Source organism: Labeo rohita, chromosome 5 (assembly GCF_022985175.1).
Source record: "Labeo rohita strain BAU-BD-2019 chromosome 5, IGBB_LRoh.1.0, whole genome shotgun sequence".
NCBI lineage: Eukaryota > Metazoa > Chordata > Actinopteri > Cypriniformes > Cyprinidae > Labeo > Labeo rohita.
The window spans coordinates 3,440,612-3,460,396 of record NC_066873.1 but is presented as its reverse complement, the minus strand read 5'-3'; the positions used below and the strand labels follow the sequence as shown (position 1 = coordinate 3,460,396).

Genomic DNA, 19,785 nt, shown 5'->3' with positions numbered 1-19,785 from the left:
GCAACTGCCTAGCAACACCTTAGCAACCGCCCTAGCAACCACCCTGGATACCCTAGCAACCACATAGGAACCCCCTAGCAACCACCCCAGGTACCCTAGCATCCACCCTGAGTAACCTAGCAACCACACAGCAACACCACATCTATCTGTTTTTCTAATAGACTGTATTGCCTTCAAAACATTCAGACTTTTATCTTTCAAACTATTTTAAACTGAAAACGTCAAACTTAACTTAAACCTTTGAAACCTTTCTGGCTAGGCTTTTTCAAGCCAACTTAAAGTTTGTCTACGAACTTTACTATCTAGTTTAATATAAAACGTATAATATTTATTTATTTGCTATTTATTTATTTTGAGAACAGTACTGCATCTTTACATCTGTAGTTTAAAGTAAACGTAAATGAATTCTCCATGTTGTTCGGCTCTGGTCCTGTAGGTGGCGGTACAGCGAACAAGGTCCATCCGTCATTTAAATAAGAAAGAAGAAGAAGAAAGTGGAAGTCCACTTGCTCACAGTCTGGTGTTGATCGTTTGAAATAAAATAAGAAAACAATCATTATTCTGTTGACAAAGTCGCTAGTTTGAAACGAGTAAATTGAAATAAACTTTACTGTGGTGACAAAGTCAACGTATTCTGTCGGGTTCAGTCTCACAGAGTGTCATGAGAGATCATTGCATCAGCAAAGCGTTGTAACAGAATATATTTGCCCGTGAATCACATCTTGAGACGCTCTGAGCAGTTTTAACATGGAAGAAGGAGGTGAGTTTTGAAAACGAGATATTAATATAGCATTATAATAATGAGACATGCTGATTTGCTAGTAGCTGCGCTCCTCCGATCATCTTTTAGTTTATAAATTATGTTTTTCATTCCGTTATGTTGCGAAAAACATTAGGGCAGACCTTTAAGTTACTTTGCTCAATTATATGATGGCAAAATTTTAAGGACATGTTGCCTGTCCATGTGCATCTCAATGACAGATGCATTATGGGTGACATTCAGAGAGAGCGCTCATGTAAACTTCATAATGTTAGGATATTCATTTGTCAATTCTTACATGAATCGTTATTTATATATTAACAGTTAGATAAAGTACGTGTAAATTATTATATTTGCATTATTAGTTAAGCTCTAGATTATGAATAACGTTGTGTCCTTAGAAAAATTGGTAATATTTTACAGTAAAGTCAAATTTATTAACATTCGTTCATGCATTAGCTAATATGAACTAAAACTGTGTGTATATGTAATATATTGCAATGTATTTTTACAGCATTTATCGATCTGTTAATTTCAGTTAATAGAAATGTAATTGTTCATTTTTTGTTTGTCTTAGTTCACACACTTTACAGTGCATTAACGAATGTTAAAAGATACAACTTTTGATTTTAAGAATGTGTAAGTGTTATAAATGTTTAAGAAACACTACCAGTCAAAAGATTTTTAATGTTTTTTTTAAAGAAGTCTCTTCTGCTCACCAAACCTGCATTTATTTGATCCAAAGTATGGCAAAAGAGTACAATTTTGAAATATTTTTACTATTTAAAATAACTGTTTTCTATTTAAATATATATTAAAATGTAATTTATTCCTGTGATTTCAAAGCTGAATTTTTAGCATCATCACTCCAGTCACGTGATCCTTCAGAAATCATTATTATAATCTGATTTGATGCTCAAAAAACAATTATTATCATTATTATGTTGAGAACAGCTGAGTAGAATTTTTTCAGGTTTCTTTGATGAATAGAAAGTTCAGAAGAACAGCATTTATCTGAAATAGAAATCTTTTGTAACATTATAAACGTCTTTATCATCACTTTTGACCAATTTAAAGCATCCTTGCTAAATAAAAGTATCAATTTCTATAATTGTACGGACCTTATAGGACATAAGGTAAGATTTATAACTGCTAAAGAAGAACTGCTCATTGTTATTTTGTGTAAACTAATGTAGTAAACAAAGTGTTACAGAAAAAATGTAGTTGTGTTTTGTAATATGCTTTGTCTCAACATACTCACAGTGGGAATTTAATGTAGTTTCCTTGTAGGCTTCATTTGGCCAAACACTAAAATGTGTTCGTTTGTTTTTCCCTCTCAGAACTGGTGGACTATTTCCGAGCGCAGATCAGAGAAGACCCGGATGTGGCTTCAGCAGTGGCTGCCATACGATCGCTGCTTGAATTCCTCAAGAGGGATCAAAGTAAGTTTTGTCTGGATGCTGTTCAGAGACATGAGATCTGCATATGAAACGATGCTTGACCTTCCCTAGGTGAGACGATCCTCGGTCTGCGAGAGAACATGACAAAAGCCATACACAGACTAGAAGAGACGGATTCGTCGGTGGCGGTGTCGTCTGGAGGAGAGCTCTTCCTGCGCTTCATCAGTCTCACATCACTGGAGCATCCGGTCAGTTCAACATTTCAGACTAGTTGCTCTGTATAATATTGCAGCTGTTTAGTGAATTAAGATTGCATTTTACATAGTAGGGTTCAGATCTTGCATTGCAATGGTTTGAATAGTTTGAGAGTAATGCTGTCAGAAAATGCCATTTCTTTCTTCTAAAGTCATAATTTGGATTGTGCATGCAGTGTTGTTGTTATGCATAATTGGGATTTTTATTATAGTGATGGTCGCCGTCTCTCCCTTTTTCGCAGGATCTCTCACAGTGTAGGAATGTGATGATCGAGCGAGGTGAACTCTTCTTGAAGAAAATATCCCTGTCCAGGGGCAAAGTGGGTAAACTGTGCCACACCTTCATCAAAGATGGAGCTGTAAGTACAGTAGTACAGGAAGCATGCGTTTTTGTCATTATTTTGGGAACGCTCTGCTCATTTCTGGCTTCCATCTGCAGAAAATCCTGACGCACTCGTCGTCTCGAGTGGTTTTAAAGGTTCTGGAAAACGCTGCAGCTGATAACAAACGTTTCACAGTATATGTCACTGAATCACAGCCGGATTCAGCAGGGTGAGTCTTGCTGTCTAGTGTCTACTATTCTGCTCTACAAATGCAAGTAACTCTGGAACTAAGAAAAATGCTTAAAATATTGTTGGTTTATTATCAGTTTTTGCACTCCACACTGCTGCAGCTACAGAAGAAACTCTTCAGCAGTCACTATTGATTTGATACTACTACTTGAAAAAACAGTTGTTTCTTAAATTTTTGTAAAAAATCGTAAGGGCCATAACAAATGTCCGACCTGTTCCATACACAAAATTAGACATTGGTTTTTGTTTTTTGTTTTCACAGCAAAATGCTGTTTAATTTAGTTTAATTTTTCCCCCCAGTTTAATCTGTTATTTAGGTCATCAATTCAAACTAAATTAAAATGAGAAATTTGACTTTCAAAACTAGCTGAAATAAAGTAAATTTGTTTATGGTTTTCGTTATGCATTCGTTATCCACTTCATGCATTTTTATTAATTTAATTGATTTGTATAGACATGTTGCTAATCTTGGTTTCAAAGTATGTGTGTATTTGTAATGGTGTTTATTTTTTGTCAAAAATTTTTGAATAGTAAGATTTTTAAAGAAGTCTCTTCTGCTCACCAAGCCTGCATTTATTTGATCCAAGATACTGCAAAAGCAGTAAAATTGCTATTTAAAATAAAAGTTATTTTCTGTCGTTAAAATATAATTTATTTCTGTGATCAATGCTGAGTTTTCAGCATCATTACTCCAGTCTTCAGTGTCACATGATCCTTCAGAAATCGTTCTAATATACTGATTTGCTGTTCAAGAAACATTTTTAAAATGACATTTTTTGCATTAAGTACATTTTTTCAGGATTCTTTGATGAATAGAATGATCCAAAGATCAGCATTTATCTGAAATAAAAAGCTTTTGTAACATTATACACTACACCATTCAAAAGCTTGGAGTCAGTATATATTTTTTGTTTGTTTGGTAAAAGAAATTACAGAAATTAATATTTTATTTAGCAAGGATTGATCAAAAGTGATGATAAAGACATTTATAATGCTACAAAAGATTTCTATTTCAGATAAATGCTGTTCTTCTGAACTTTCTGTTCGTCAAAGAAACAAGCAAATCAGCATATTAAAATGATTTCTGAAGGATCATGTGACTGGAGTGATGATGCTAAAAATTCAGCTTTGAAATCACAGGAATAAATTACATTTTAAAATATACTCAAATAGAAAGCAGTTATTTTAAATAGTAAAAATATTTCACAATATTACTGCTTTTGCTGTACTTTGGATCAAATAAATGCAGGCTTGGTGAGCAGAAGAGACTTCTTTAAAAAAACATGAAACATCTTATTGTTCAAAAACTTCTGACTGATAGTGTATGTTACAGTCCTTTATGAGTTTTTTTTTTTCTTTTTCATCTCTTAGTGAACTCATGGCTCAAAAATTACGCAAACTCAATATACCAGTCACGGTGGTGCTTGACGCTGCAGTTGGGTAAGTGTGGTTTTGTTATACCAATGAACCGTAATTGCTTTATTTCTTGTAGTACTCACGTCAGCATTCAGATTCAGTACTAAACTATTAATCAGAAATAACCATTAACATTTCTGTTCTCTTGATGGACTCTTTTAAGGTGAGCTCCAGCACCAAACTCTGGATATTGTATTCTGGCCATAAGATTGAAACGATTAAAGTTTTTGCTGCATATAAACATCTGCTGCTTGTTTTGTGTGATGTTTAGGTACATCATGGAGAAGGTTGACCTGGTAATTGTGGGTGCTGAAGGCGTTGTGGAAAGCGGAGGTGTTATAAACAAGGTCAGAAACATACAAACTCCTGCTGTCTTGATACATAAAGACATAAAGTCGCAATACTGTGAAATATTAATTTGCAATAAACTCATAATTCCGACTTTTTTTTCTCAGAATTGCGAGTTGTGACTTTATAACATGCAATTGCAAGTTTTGTCAAAAACGTGAGATATAAAATTGCAATTCTGAGAATGTCTTTTTTTTTTTTTTTCCCTCAAAACTGGACTTGCACACAAATGTGAGTTTTTATTTCACAATTCTGAGAAAAGAAATCAGAATTGCAAGAAACAAACTCACAATTGCAAGAAAAAAATCAGAATTGCGAGTTTTTATGTTACAATTCTGACTTTATTTCTTGCAATTGAGTTCATATTTAACTTTTGAGAAAAAAGTCTGAATCATGAGATGTAAACTTGCAATTGCGGGAGAGAATTGTGAGTTTTTCTCGCAATTCTGAGGAAAAATGAATTGCAACATGTAAAAATACAATTGCGGAGAAAGAAATCAGAATTGCATTAAACACTCACAATTGCAAGAAAAAAGTATGTCTCTCAGTTATTATATATATGTATCTATAGATTATCTCTCTCAATTCTGACTTTATAACTCACAATTGCCAGTTTGTATCTTAATTAATTGTATCTTAAGAAAAAAGTCAGAATTACGAGATGTAAATTCGCAATTGTGAGAAAAAAAGTCAGAATTGTGTGTGTAACAAACTCATAATTGCAAAAAAGATATCAGAATTGTGAGTTTTTATCTTTTTTTATTTCTCGCAATTGTGAGCTTATAACACACAATTCTGAGCCAAAAAGTCAGAATTGTAAGATGTAAACTCGCAATTACAAGAAAAAAAAAGTCCAAATTGTGAGATAAATAGTCACAGAATAAAACTGAAGTTGAAATTGAAATCTACAGATACAGAAAAGATAAAGTTTTTTAAAAAAAAAAAAAACAAGTGTATTTTGGATGGTTTCTTACCTCTAGTCTGGGGAAAAAAACACCACAAAATCTCAAAATTGACCAGTGCCTGAAAAAACAATGATTTTGCCCTGCCGTGCCTTAAAACGAAATGCATTAGCTGGTATTATTGCATGAGTTGCATATTGCATATTGCATTTGTTTCATAGATTGGTCAAATGATTCCATTTATTTTCTAGATTGGTACCTATCAGATGGCTGTGTGCTCCAAAGCACACAACAAACCATTTTATGTGGTGGCAGAAAGTTTCAAGTTTGTGCGACTCTACCCTCTGAACCAGCAAGATGTACCCGACAGATTCAAGGTAACCTAGGTGAAACACTATTTCAGTTACACATACTATACATAGTAGATGCATAATACGCTCTTGTTTGTTGTCTTTCAGTATAAAGCAGATATCCTGAAGACAGTGAAGGATCTGAATCAAGAGCACCCCATGATCGACTACACCCCTCCATCCCTCATCACATTACTCTTCACTGACCTCGGTGTGCTGACGCCCTCTGCTGTCAGCGACGAGCTCATCAAACTATACTTATGATGATGAGACTGCTCTTTATAAAGCATTTGTATCATTGCCCAAGTGTATGACCACAGATGCACCTGAGGAATCCTGTGTTTGGAGAGTATGCCACAAGCTTGAAGTTAAGAATAAATTATCTGTTTAAATAACAGAATAGAGAATTTTTTTTTTTTATGTGTCTGTCTTTACACACAAAAAAGGATTTAAAGAATTGCCCATGTCAGTAATGAGTATCTAGAAATGTGTGAATATTAATAGTTAGTAGACAATTATAAACATACTCAGTTCCGAAAATTTGAACATTTCATTTGTAATTTTTATTTAGCCACACAAAAAAAGTTGCATTAGTTGCCATAAAAGACAGCACAGCGCCCGAAAAAATAACCTTATAAAAGTGTTACAAAGTCAAGGCTTTATGGTTGTTTACATTTCTCAGGCATTACAAAAATATAACAATATCCCTAAATTTAATTTAGTAGATTCTATATTCAGTTAGAAATGAAAAATGAACAAAATACAGCTTTTATCAGTAGTATCAACCTGTAGTCATATGTAATATTGAGTTTTACAATGTAACTATTTACAGTAATATTACACCACGAATACTAGTACTTCATAGTACAATAAGTATCAAAAATAAGCTCCTAAAAGTCACTCATATAGAACATTGCAAATGAGCAAAATGGTTTCCAGCAGGAGACTGGACTTGCAGTTACACTTAGTAAATCTAATAAATGTAACTCCCAGCTCACAATACAGAAGTGTGTCAGGTGTACTACAACTTTGACATTTCAGAAGCTCTCTTAAGCAGTCTTCCAAAAGATGGACATAAAAGAGCCACATTTTCCAAAGCGTCTTTGGAGAGTATGGCGATATCCACGTAGTTTGCGGCGACGGCAGTGTCACGGTGTTTATGTTCCCTTAAAAAGTGATCACCAAAAGCTGCTCCGGCAGAGAGACGCTGAAAGACGTTTTTACCTCTTGTGTCCAGGCACAGATTAACCTTGCCGATTAATATCAAGTACATTCCGGTGGCAATGTCTCCCTTTCTGTAAACAAATTCTCCTAAAAAAAAAAAAAAAAAATTGTACATCAAAATGTGATCGTAGTTGCTCAGCACGTTTGGGGCTCAAATGCTCACCAACAGGGAAACAGCGGAAGAGAATTCTGGTGGAAAGTTCCCTCATGACAGGCTCTCTTAGGTGGGAGAATAAATGATGCTTCTTTAAATGCTGCATGCAGATTCTAAATCAAATACAAAATTGTATCAATGCCAGATAGGTGTATTGTGCATCCCTATTATTTTCATCGCAATGCTGTTGATTACCACAGACGATAGTCATCCCTCATCTATAAAAACAGTGCTGTCCAACAAACTTGGTAGGCTTGCTTACCTTGACACAATGTCCATCTTCAGACAGCGGGGGACGCCTTTGAACAAAACCTCCACGCATGTCCCTTTAGTGCGGTTCCAGTGATAGCTGTAGAACTGCGTCACTCGATTTTGTAACTTCGATGGGATTCTCTCATGCATCATGTGCGCCTGAATAGTCTGGAACAGATAAGAAAGTTATTGCATTATTAAAGCATTATAATAAATCAAATGCTCTACAATGTCATATACATGTTAAATACAGCTGCACTGTAGTTCTGCAGTTTTACCTGCAGTTTTTCCTCAAAGGCTTCCTGCAGTGTCATCTTGTTTGTTTGTGTAGCGACGAGAAGTCCCATTTTATAAATCACTTGAATTTTACACAGAATCATTATCATAACACATGCAATCATTTCTCCAAGGTTTGATGCCGATATGTCACCGTAGCCTGTTGTTGTGTAAATCTGTAATATCCAGTAGGTGGCGTATCTGTACATTTCAGTGAAGTCATAGACCTCTGCAAAAGAAAATATCACAGGCATATTATATTTTAGTTGTAAAATGGTTAGAAAAACAACAAAACATAATTCCCAGCAGGCGCTTGAGTCAGTTTGCAGTTTTTCCCAGTTTCCCAGTTACACTTTAAAACAAGAGTCCTTAAACACAAGACCAAGACAGAAACAGAAACTAGGAACTTGACATAACACCCCCTCAAAAAGTGGCTTTCAGACACTCCAAAACAATAAAAGTTTAAGTCCAGAAAAGAGATGGAGCAGGGCCAGGGAGAGGGATGGTGACCCAGGCCCATGTGGTGGAAGAGGACCTGGAGACTGAGGTAGACGAGGGAGCTAGGGCGGAGCCGATGACCACCAGCGCTGAGCTGATGGAGCTGAAGACCACTTCAGTGGAGCTGATAGCACAGGAGACCACCAGGACAGCTTAGCTTCAGCAGATGGAATCGAAGATCCTCACAGCGGAGCAGGTGACCACCACAGCAGATGGAACCAAGGATGCCCACAGTGGAGCAGAAGACCACCACGGCAGAGTGGATGGAACCACAGATGCCCACGTTCGTGGTCATGTCAAAGCAGACTGAGGGTTCAGAAATGGCTTACTTGGCTGTGACAAGCCAGGCGAGGGATTCAGGGACGGCCTCCTTGGCTGCAGAAGGTTCACAGATGACCACTGAGGTCAAAATAAGACAGGCAGGAAGCTCAAGAATGACTTCTGTGGTCAAGACAGGACAGGCTAGGAGTTCACGGGTTGGCACCAGCACAAGAATTAACCTCTGGGGCTAAAGTGGGCTCTGGAGCAGACTTATGGGATCAAGAGGGCTTTGGAGTGGGCTCATGGGCTACAGCGGATTCTGGACCGGACTCAAAGGCTGGAGAGCAGTGTGCAGCCCAAACACACTAAATGAACATAACTGTAACTGGGAGTGCAAATGTCCACCCCAGATATGCCAGCTGCTCGCATTGACATTAGTGGTGTGTCCTTCAGCCAAACGACTATGGCAGGGGTGCCCAACCCTATTCCTGGAGACTCACCTTCCTGCAGAGTTTAGTTCCAACCCTGATCAAACACAGCTGTCTGTAATTATCAAGTGCTCCTTCAGATCCTAATTAGTTGGTTCAGGTGTGTTTGATCAGGGTTGGAGCTGAACTCTGAAGGAAGGTAGATCTCCAGGAAGAGGGTTGAGCACCCCTGGGCTATGGGCTTCCTGGTAATGGTTTTATATTGTTTGGGAACACCAACACTGACTGCTTCATGGCAATAGTGTTCTTTGATGGCTGGAAAATGGACCCTGCCTCACTGCAACAATTGTTCAGGAATGGTTTGAACATGATAAAGAGCTCAAGGTGTTGCCCTGGCCTCCAAATTCCTGAGATCTCAATCTGACTAGGCATCTATGGCAAGGTTCCTCAATCTTGTCCTCAAGGGCCAATGTGCTGCAGAGTTTAGCTCCAACCCTTATTAAACTCACCTACCTGTGATTTTCTAATGATTCTGAAGACATTGAGTAGCATGCTCAGGTGTGTCTGATTAGGGATAGAGCTAAATTGTGCTGGAAAGTGGATATCGTGGGCCAGATATGAGGATCCCTGATCTATGGGATGTGCAGGACCAACAAATCCAATCCATGGAGGCCCCATTTCATAACTTGCAGGATTTAAAGCATGTGTGCCCAAACTCTGTCCTGGATGGCCGGTGCAGAGATTAGCTCCAACCCCAATAAGACCCACCTGAACCAGCTAATCAAGCTCTTACTAGATATACTAGAAACTTCCCAGCAGGTGTGTTGAGGCAAGTGGGAGTTAAACTCTGCAGGACACCCGGCCCTCCTGGACTGAGTTTGGGCATCCCTGTTTTAAAGGATCTGTTGCTAATGTCTTGGTGTCAGAAATCAAGACATTAGCAGCAGGATACATTCAGGGATCTTGTAGAGTCCATGTCCTGACACATCAGAACTGTTAAAGTCAAAACTACAAGAATTAATTTGAAGCAATTACAAGATTAAGGTTATAATATTTTGAGAGCCTACTGCACATGCAAATGGCCTGGACTGTGAGCACTGAGAGAAATTCCAAAGTCTCAGCTTTCAAATTCTGTCAGTTTTATAGTGAAATACAAACAATATGTTTTACAATAATGTGTATTTCACGCTCTTTAATGTGGCATGACAGATCACTGAGTTTGCTGCAGTTTAAGCAGCATGTAAGTCAATCGTCTTTCCAATTACAATAATGAGACATTCATTTCATAAAATTAGGTTATACTGTTTTTTTACATGCCTTCTGATGTTCCTTCACTTTTATATCTTGTTATAAACTTGAAATGAAGAGGAAAAACACATTTATAATTTGTATTTCATGATAAAATTGCCAGAATTTGAAAGCTGAGCTGTGTTGTATTAAAAGCAGCAAAGCGCAAAATTATTGAGATTACTGGGTGGCTGGCGTGCTGCAAATAACGAATAGAAGACATTAAATATTATGTCCAATCATTTACTGTATTATACCATGAATAAAACAGCTTGTGAATTGTCACTTAACCTTATATACCTCAAAAGAGCAACAGTGTAATGAGATGGAGCCCACTTCAAGCTTTAGAACGTTTTATTGTTGTTTTTAATTAAATACAAGCTAGGAATGAAAGATCGGACGCCACAGACATTTTATATGGAGCAGGTGGTGGAATTTTCACAAAGAAAACAGTATAATTTAATGAAGTTATTGACATAAATACAGCGATCTGTCACGTCACATTAAAGGGCTTGAAAAACATATTATTGTAAAACACATAGTTTGTATTTCACTATAAAACTGAGATTGAAAGCTATGTTTTATATTAAAAGTACCAAAAGCACAAAGCTTATTGCTATTGGGGGGCTAGCGCACTACAAATAAGGAAAGCAATTCGAAGACATGAAATATTTCCAAGCATACTGTCTCTGCGACATTGACACATGGTATGATTTCACATATATTTGTGGTGTATTAAAAAGGGTTAAAGCTACAGCGCCCCCTGTTAATAAATATCACCTTCTTGATATTAAGCTGTTTCCACAAGTCCCTAAAATTGACTCTTTCTCATTCCAGGGAGATGATGCGGCCACTCAGACGCAACAACTTCTCCCGGTCATCTTAATCCAGGCCATTTGCACATGCAGTATAGGCTATACTCTCAAAATATTATAACTTTAATTTCTATGATTTAAATTTTCAAAACATTTTGACTTCATTCTCAGAATTTTGACTTTATTTTCGAAGCATTTTGACTTTATTCTCAAAATATTTCAATTTTATTCTCATAGTATTTCAACTTTAATCACATAATATTAGATTTTTTGTATTTTTTAACATGTCACTAAAACACTGTCATAGGTTGTAATATTAGTCAAGGTTTTTCATGTTGTAATTCAGTTTATTTAAAGGTAAACATTTTATTTTCAGGTGTCCTTGTTACATGTTACATGTAGTTACTTTTCTAATAACAATTAATTATGCATAATTACATGCAAGTAACCCTAAGACAAATTCTAATCCTAACCCTAACCATATAGTACATACATGTAGTTAATTAATATTACACAGTACTTCAATGTATAATTACACTGTAACAAGGACACCTTAAAAAGTGTCACCTTCAGTTTTTATGAGCATTGTTTTTATGAGCATCTACATGTACACGATCAGACTGAAAGGATCAAGGAGCTTATTACAAATAAATGGGTATTTTGAGTTAAGTATGTTTTTAAACTTTGATTCCTCATGACTCAGCTCCTTTAAATTGTTCTGTGTTTTTGTTTACTCCCTCACCTGTTTCAGCAATCCATGACATTATTCCTTGACTCTCAACAAATGAAATGCAGAGCACTGCTGCACAGTGGACAAAGAGGAAGGTGTGTACGAAGTACTTGATCAACCTAATCCACAGAAGACTGAAAACACACAGAAACCAAGGGAAAAAAAAGGGCAAATGTGACTTTGTTTTGCAACTATAAAAAATGTACTATAAAATGCAATATTTAAGTAATTAAATGTAAATCAAGATAAAGGACAACAATCACAGAAAGTCATACTTGTTTGTTAATGATTGTTCTTCTTTCCACATAAACAGTAATAGTGAAATAATGCGTGGCAAGTGCGCAATCCGGACGTAAATAATCATAGGCAGGAATGTTGTCGGATCCTTTTTCATCTGCTGAAAAATGATAAGGCCGTACGGAAATGAAAAGACCATATCAAAGACAAATCCCACTTTCCTCTTCATGTAGTTATGGGACGTTGATCTGTATTCTGAAATATAGATTCCACTGTCATCGTAATAACAAATGCGAAACTTCAGGAAGATCTGAAAGAAAGGTGGAAGAATTACGTTTCATGAGGTCTACATCCATAGAGTATCCTAGCTATTTGTGTTATTATAAGTGAATAATCTTGAGTTGAATGTACAGTAAATCAGTGATTATCTATGGCTCACCTCAATTATCTGAAGGAACTCAACAACCATTGTGAGCACGAATAAATAATAGTCAACATCAAACACAGCAGGCTGCAGGGAGAAAGAGTAAAGAGATAACTTGAGAGCCTGAAAATTTACACTACCACAACAAACTCCAACAAACCATGGCAAACCAACAATTAATTATTATACTTAACACGTACAGTTAAAGGTAGTAATATTGATGCCTAATGACTCAAGTACAGCTCTTCTAAAACCTTTTGATTTGATATGAAGAATAATGACTTGAATCACTGTCCGTCTGTGTAGTGGCACCAAAAAGTATTTGGACACTTTTTTTTTTAACACTTATGACATATTTTACATGTATGTATTTCATATAAACTGCACAAGATATACCACACACCATGAATGTTACTGCCCAGAAAAAAATGGTGATCAGCAGACAGGATGTGTACTGATAGATCACTCGAAAATTGTTCTCAGGATCAATGGTTTTGTTGTGCATTCTTCTCATGTTGTTGAAAATCCTCAAGAAGAATTGGATGAGCGCTGATGAGACTGATGTACATAGTCTAGCGCCCAAAGAACGCAAACGGAGTTCAGCTCTGTGCTCTTCTTCAGCCATGTGTTCTCGATACAGCTTTACAGCTGTAAGAGACAGAACCAATATTTAACATATGTTCAACAGATGAAAATGCGGTCAAGAGAAACGTGGCAGATGAATAAGAATTGCAGGTGTGTAAATAGCACACTATACAGTTTGGGGCCATGATTTTGCCATCTGAGACAAATATTTATCCTTTAAAAAAAAAAGAGTGATCATAGAAATATTTACTTTTTTCTTCTCTCACCACTGAGTGCTTCCTGGTCTTTGTTATTACTATTCTACACAATAGTTTTATACATTGCCAGATGGGAAAGAGTGGTAACCAGTGTGTAATATTCTCTAATGACCAGAGTCATTTTTCCAGATTTTACTCTACACAGAAGCAATATTTAGCCTGCAAAATATTTTAGAGCAGAGCGTAACTAAAGAAAACTTTAAATTCATGACATCTTTTTGGTTTCCATGAAAAATACCCTGATATTGTCAAGTTTTCCATGAGGAAAACTTTATACAGGTGAAGCACAATATTTTTTTTTATTATGCATTTTAAGATTATGATGCATAAAAATAGATACACAATTTCTTTCTTATTTGACATTCTGCTGTTGGTTGAGATTATCTAAGCCAAATGGCATGATGAAAGATGAACGCTATGTGGTATTTAATGTTCGCAGTAAAGATTTTATGGTAGATCGAATGTCATGTAATGTGTGCCTGATCTTACATAAATTAAATGCATCAGTTCAACATCAAAAACTTACATCCAGTCCGAAGGAAAGTCTCTCCTGCAGAGCCAGGCTTTCCAGATGTGTTTATCTGAAGATCTCCTTTGTGTAACTGGTATTTCATCTCGTCAGCTGTGCTTTGCATTTGCTTGGAAACGCTAGGGTAATACTTCAATGCTTCATCAAGGCTTTTCTTCGATAACACATACAACTCACAGTTTGTTGCAGCTCTGAAAAAGAAATGGGCAAAATCAACAAGCTACTCATAAAAAAATATTTGAGTACACTTTTAGTTTATGTCTTTTGTCTGTGTAGTATTTCTTTAAGGCTAACGTTTCATTAAAGTGAGAAGTGCAATCTGTGGTTAGGGATGTAAGGAATTAACAATGTGGATAAGTAATACAGAGACAAGCTATGTAATTCTTTGTATGTCAGCATCATAAATTAAACATCAGCATGGAACTTGACTGGGAGCCTGTGCAAAAAATAATAAATATTGAAAAGGGCAATACTAAAGCAATACTAACCTTACTGTGGCAGCTCTTGGTTCTCCCAATAGCACATTTTTCTCACCAAAATACTGTCCAGCTTTTAGTTTAAAAAGAACTGCTGTATTATCCTTTGATAAAACCTCCACTTCTCCCTTGTGGATAAAATACATCTAGGAAAAGAAAGCGAAGTTTGACATATAACAAAACATAATTTAGGGGATGGGGGCTTTCCTTGTAAATAGGAAGGTTTCTATAGCTCTGACTGATTCTAAGTTGTAATGTATGGGTGAAACAAGAACGTCATGTAAGTGTTTCAGTGTAATTTGCATCCTAAACATAACATTAACATGCTGTTACTCTTTGAGGCCTAGAGGGAGAGTCAAAATTTCAAATATAAAATGAAGGTTTTCAGATCACAATGTGTTTCCAATGTAAATGTAACAATAACCTCTGATCCATAGTCATTCTCTTTATAAATGAGATCATTGGCTCTGAACAGGGATTGGGAAATTTCTCTGGCTAACAAGCGAATGAAGCATCCATCAGTCTCTAACTCCTCCAGACACTCTGTTGTTAACACCATCTCAAAGAATGGTCCCTGCAAAAACAACACCTTGTAAGTCTGAGAGGGACAGATAATTATTTTCAGCTCATTAAAATAATCAGCCATTTCAACACATATTTAATTGCAAAAAAAAAAAAAAGCAAATGAAGCTGGCATTTATGTTATTACACTGAGTTTCCCTGCTTTGGCGATTTCCATAGAAGACAAAGGACTTTTCTCAGATTCGAGTGTTCTCTGGATCTGGATATTAAGACCAAAAATCTAGGAAAAGAGATAATAAATCTACATAATTAAGGTGCCATCATTTTTAAGATAGTCAGCCAAGAGAATATTTTACCTTTGCTATAAAATCAGCATAAAGAACTGTTGAAATATCACCAACTAGTGAAGACGGCAAATACTCAGTCAGTTTATCCTGGTCAAATCCTTTTGTGAGTTTCCATCGGAATACGTAAAATCTGATTACACTGTCATATAAAGCCCCAGTTATTTTGTGGCTCTTAAAAAAGAAAGAAAAGAAAAATTAGTTAATACAACACAGTACAATTTCATTTCATCAAATTTCATTTGCCTAGGATGCATTACATTGATCAAAAGTTCCTGCAAAGACATTAATAATGTTACAAATAACTATTTCCTTTTCAAATAAATGCTGTATTCCGAGGCCCAGTTCTTTAAAAAAATTCTGTGCAGCATTGAGTCAGTGCAATCTGGCAGTCAAATATTCAGTTTTATCTCAGGCTTTCTGTAGCATTTGTTATAATCATTTACCAATTTACTCTTTTTTTTCAGTGTCCGATTTTTTTTTCTAAAAGCCAGCAGCATGTCTGAGTTCCCTATTTGTCGTTTACTCCAACGTTGTGTTGAGTGTACGACACTAGGGGTCACTCTTGGGAGCCCAAACACCTCAAGGCCAATGAAATTGGGTGTGCAGATTTTGCATAGCTGGCCACGCCCCGGACATCCGGGTATAAATAGGGCAGTGCGGGATCTGCTCACTCGTTCTGTTTTTTGGAGCAAAATGCAGTGTCTCTGTGTGAGAAGTGGCATCATTCACATCTTCGTCATTGGATCTACGGCATGGGCAGCGGTCTCTCCCTTTCCTAACACAACTAAGTGTTGTGAGAGTTCCTTTGGGTGCTTCAACAGCAATCAACAAGAGAAGATTCTTCTCTGAAAGGGCACATTTTTTCTAAATGAGATACACGGTACGGATTGTGTGTTTACATCATGCCTTTTCATCCGTGTCCTTCTGGTTGCGGTTTCTACCTTTCCCCTTGGGTCGTGAACATGCTGATGCAGCATTCGCTGAGGGTGGATGTCAGGCTTGCCCCAAGCCCTTGGGCACACTCCGCTCGAGAGCCACGTTCTTTGTTAAGAAGCCGCAGCTCACTTCAACTGCTTCCCGCTCCGCTCCTTCTGCTTCTGGGTATGAGGCTGCAGTGATGTGCGTTGAAGGAGAGCAGGGGGAGATGAGCGATGTCTCACCGGGTACTCCCCCACAGACCGCTCGCCCCGTGTGCTCAGCGGTCAAGCTTCCGGATGATTTTGACAGTCTTCTGCTGGGGAGGAGAAGGTTACTGCAGCATCAGAGGGAGGGCGTAAACCATTTGACATTTGACTCTTCTAAACTCGCCTTTTCAGCGGCTGAGTGTCAGTCGGTGGCGGACGCGGAAATGGCCACCACGCTTCAATGGGCAGCCAAGGACATCGGGTTAGAGTGAGTTGTCCCGCCTCGCCCCGAGCCTTCTAGGCTGGATGATTGGTTTCTGGGTAACGACCGTGACTCCAGACCACGCTCGTTCCCAGTACCATTCTTCCCTGAGAAGTTGACAAAATCATGGAAAGCCCCTTTCTCGGCCAGAACGCGATATACCAACTCCTCCTCCCTCACTACCCTTGAAGGCGGTCCGGCGAGGGGCTTTACGGAGTTCCCTCAGGTGAAGAAAGTGGTTGCAATGCATCTTCGCCCACAAAACACTGCCACCTGGAGGGGCCGCCCGAGACTCCTGTCCAGGGCTTGTAGGTTCTCTTTGGCACTTGTGGCGAAGGCTTACACGGCTTCTGGGCAAGCTGCCTCCGCCCTGTGGCTAAACCTGGCTGAGATGCAAGATGCTGAGAAAGTTCACTTTCTCGACGCTCCCATTTCCCAGGTTGGTCTCTTTGGCAATACCGTGGAAGAATTTGCCCAGCAGTTCTCCACGGTGAAGAAGCAAACAGAGGCCATTAACCAAACATCCTGTTTGCGTGTCTTTGTTTAAGAACCAATAGAAACTGACACCAAATGTGTAGCAAAATAACAAATTAGGTATCATTTTAAAGCTTAGAAACGCAGCTCTTTAACAAATTCAATTATTCTGATCAACTCTAAAGGAGTGCAAAGCGCATTTGTTCGTAACTTCATGAAACATGCATAGATCTTTGAAAATTGCACGTTATTTTTAAAAAAATCTCACGATTAAAAAGAGCCCAAACTCATCATAATTCGTCCATAAAATCTAAAGATATATTGCTTATGATGTTATAACACACATAAACCTGCTGAATAAAACCGCAAAAGGTAATTTTCACATTGCGTTTTTTATTCATTGTTTCATGTCATGAAACATGCTTAGATCATGTAAAATGGCATGGCAATATTTCCAAAAATTTCTCCCAATTAAAACGAGTCCATTCTTAACATAATGTGTAATTTAGATATAAAGATGCGCCTCGTTGAATTATATAACACATAAAACCCCAAATGTGGTTATGTTATCACTTTTAAATGGTTTTTACACTCGTCATTTCAACAATCATGCTCCAATCATGGAAAATAGTGAATATTATATATATATAACTAGGTACCATTTTAAAGCTTAGAAATTCAGCTTTTGATTGCATTCAACCATTTTGAATACGTCCTAAGTAATGCTGACTTATTTGCTGATAAGTAGAAAAAAAGTTTTCATAACTTATGAAATATGTTTTTTTGTACCACGTACTCTAATATGTCAAAAACAGCATACAGCTCAGATAGTCATGTGTCATATGTCATTTGAAAGTTCTCACAGAGTAGAATAAAACAAGCATAATTGTTTTGGGGTTTGACTAAACTTGAGTGAGGTATTACTTAAATATTTGTCACTCAGAAAACAACAAATTAGGGCTAGGAAAAAGGCTACCTTGGTTCCAAATGCTGTAACTATTGATTACTTAATGATATCACCACAAAATTGAATTCACGTTCAGCCCATACATTGCAAAATATCACCAAAAAAGACATTTTCTCATACCTTATTCCTTTTCTGAGATATTGAATATCAAATAAGAAAGATAGGAAAATTTCCTTTGTGAACACTTTTTCTTACACTTGATCATGTATTTTTCGGTATAAGAATATCTGTATTTAAAGAATTAGTTTTTCCCTTAAAATATATAAAGATTTCGATCAAATGATACTTACCTTTTGACTCTCCTTGCTACGGTTTTGGAATTATGAGCCATTACTTTTGTGTATGCCACTCAGAAAACAACAGTTTTTAAAATGCTTTCAGGGTGTCAAGAGTTAAGCAAAAGGCCTCTTTTGATCCAAAATTCTGTAACTTTTGAATACCTTATGCTACCACCACAAAATTTGAAACAAATACAGCTAACATGATGCAGAGCATCACTAAAAAAAGAAAATTTCACCTACCTTATTTCTTTCCTGAGATATTGAATGTCAAATTTTTCTTACATTTTTATCAGCTATTTCTCAGCAGGAGAGTGTCCAAATGTAAGTTTACTATCAAACGATATCTCCCTTTTGTCTCTCCTTGCTACAGTTTTGGAGTTATGAGTCACTATATTTGCGTATGTCACTCAGAAAAATCAACACTTTCAGGGAGGCAAAAATGCCTTCAGGTCTTAAAGGGTTAAACACATACTGCCTCAGTGTGCGGCGAGCGCCAGCCCAGCCCCCCAAGGCAGCAGCCTCCACCTGCTCAGTGCCGAGGGAGGCCCCCTGCTAGAACAGCTGAGGCCCCACAGCAAGCCGGTCCTGCAGCCAGACCCCCCCAACGGTCCAGTTCTCGCAAAAAGCACTGCCAGCCCATCCACAGGCCACAAGGAACCCTTGTCAGGTTTTAAAGCGTTCCTGAGATGGCCAACCCAGAGGAGAGGGACCGAATGAACTGCCTGGATCCACACTCAAGGAGGAAACGAGCGTTGGATTTGGCTCCATCCCGGCTGCCTGCCACTCGGCAGATGGCACCGCATGGTCAGTAAAAGAGCAATTTCCTTTTTCTCTGGGCGTTATTCACAGCATTTCTGACCCTCCATGCAACGGCCGGACGCTGTTTCCTTTAACCAGAACATGTATCGGCACACCCCTTGTGTTCCCTCATGTTCTGAAACATCAAGTTCGTTCAGACGAGATCCTCTGGTTGGTTCTTTCCTAACGAATTCGGTGAGCAGCCAGTGGTCCTCTGGGTTTCTTACCTCCAGCCAAAGGCCATGTTGCTCTATCCAGGTATGTCGGGTTTAACTCCTTTGAGACCCCTAGCAGAGAGTTTTCTAGATTGGCTGAACCTCCCCAATCCCTCTCACTGGCTTCTCAGGACCATTCGTCTCAGCTATGCAATTCAGTTTGCAAGACGCCCACCCAGGTACAGGTTCTCTTCACCTCAGTTCGAGGCGAAAATGCTCGCGACATTTGGTTTGTGCTCACAGGGATGTAGTTCTCAACCACCAGGCTCATTTGGGACTTTGGGTCAACTGGGAAAACGGCAAACTCTTCCCAATGCAGAGTATCTCTTTTCTCAGTGTAGAGCTGGACTTGGTTAATAT

General features: G+C 37.8%; 2 protein-coding genes across 2 annotated transcripts in view; one reads left to right on the top strand and one right to left on the bottom strand.

Annotated features, from left to right (window-relative positions):
* The first annotated feature begins 465 nt into the window (after positions 1-465).
* On the top strand, positions 466-6,391 carry eif2b1 (eukaryotic translation initiation factor 2B, subunit 1 alpha). Its single transcript, XM_051108790.1, has 9 exons — positions 466-760; positions 2,101-2,202; positions 2,272-2,408; positions 2,657-2,773; positions 2,854-2,966; positions 4,358-4,426; positions 4,674-4,749; positions 5,904-6,029; positions 6,111-6,391. Exons 1-9 carry the CDS (start codon positions 748-750, stop codon positions 6,264-6,266), a joined length of 909 nt encoding a protein of 302 aa, XP_050964747.1. The 5' UTR covers positions 466-747; the 3' UTR covers positions 6,267-6,391.
* A 147-nt stretch (positions 6,392-6,538) lies between these two features.
* The window catches only part of LOC127165725 (uncharacterized), a 37,486-nt gene continuing 24,239 nt past the window's right edge, over positions 6,539-19,785 (bottom strand). The window contains exons 31-43 of the mRNA XM_051110601.1: positions 15,314-15,475; positions 15,145-15,237; positions 14,860-15,009; positions 14,448-14,581; positions 13,957-14,150; positions 12,992-13,236; positions 12,604-12,675; positions 12,203-12,474; positions 11,940-12,061; positions 7,911-8,137; positions 7,643-7,800; positions 7,390-7,493; positions 6,539-7,313 (exon numbers count right to left, since the gene is read on the bottom strand). Of these exons, the coding sequence (XP_050966558.1) occupies positions 7,024-7,313; positions 7,390-7,493; positions 7,643-7,800; positions 7,911-8,137; positions 11,940-12,061; positions 12,203-12,474; positions 12,604-12,675; positions 12,992-13,236; positions 13,957-14,150; positions 14,448-14,581; positions 14,860-15,009; positions 15,145-15,237; positions 15,314-15,475 (2,223 nt within the window). The 3' untranslated portion in view covers positions 6,539-7,023. The remainder of the gene's footprint in view (positions 7,314-7,389; positions 7,494-7,642; positions 7,801-7,910; positions 8,138-11,939; positions 12,062-12,202; positions 12,475-12,603; positions 12,676-12,991; positions 13,237-13,956; positions 14,151-14,447; positions 14,582-14,859; positions 15,010-15,144; positions 15,238-15,313; positions 15,476-19,785) is intronic.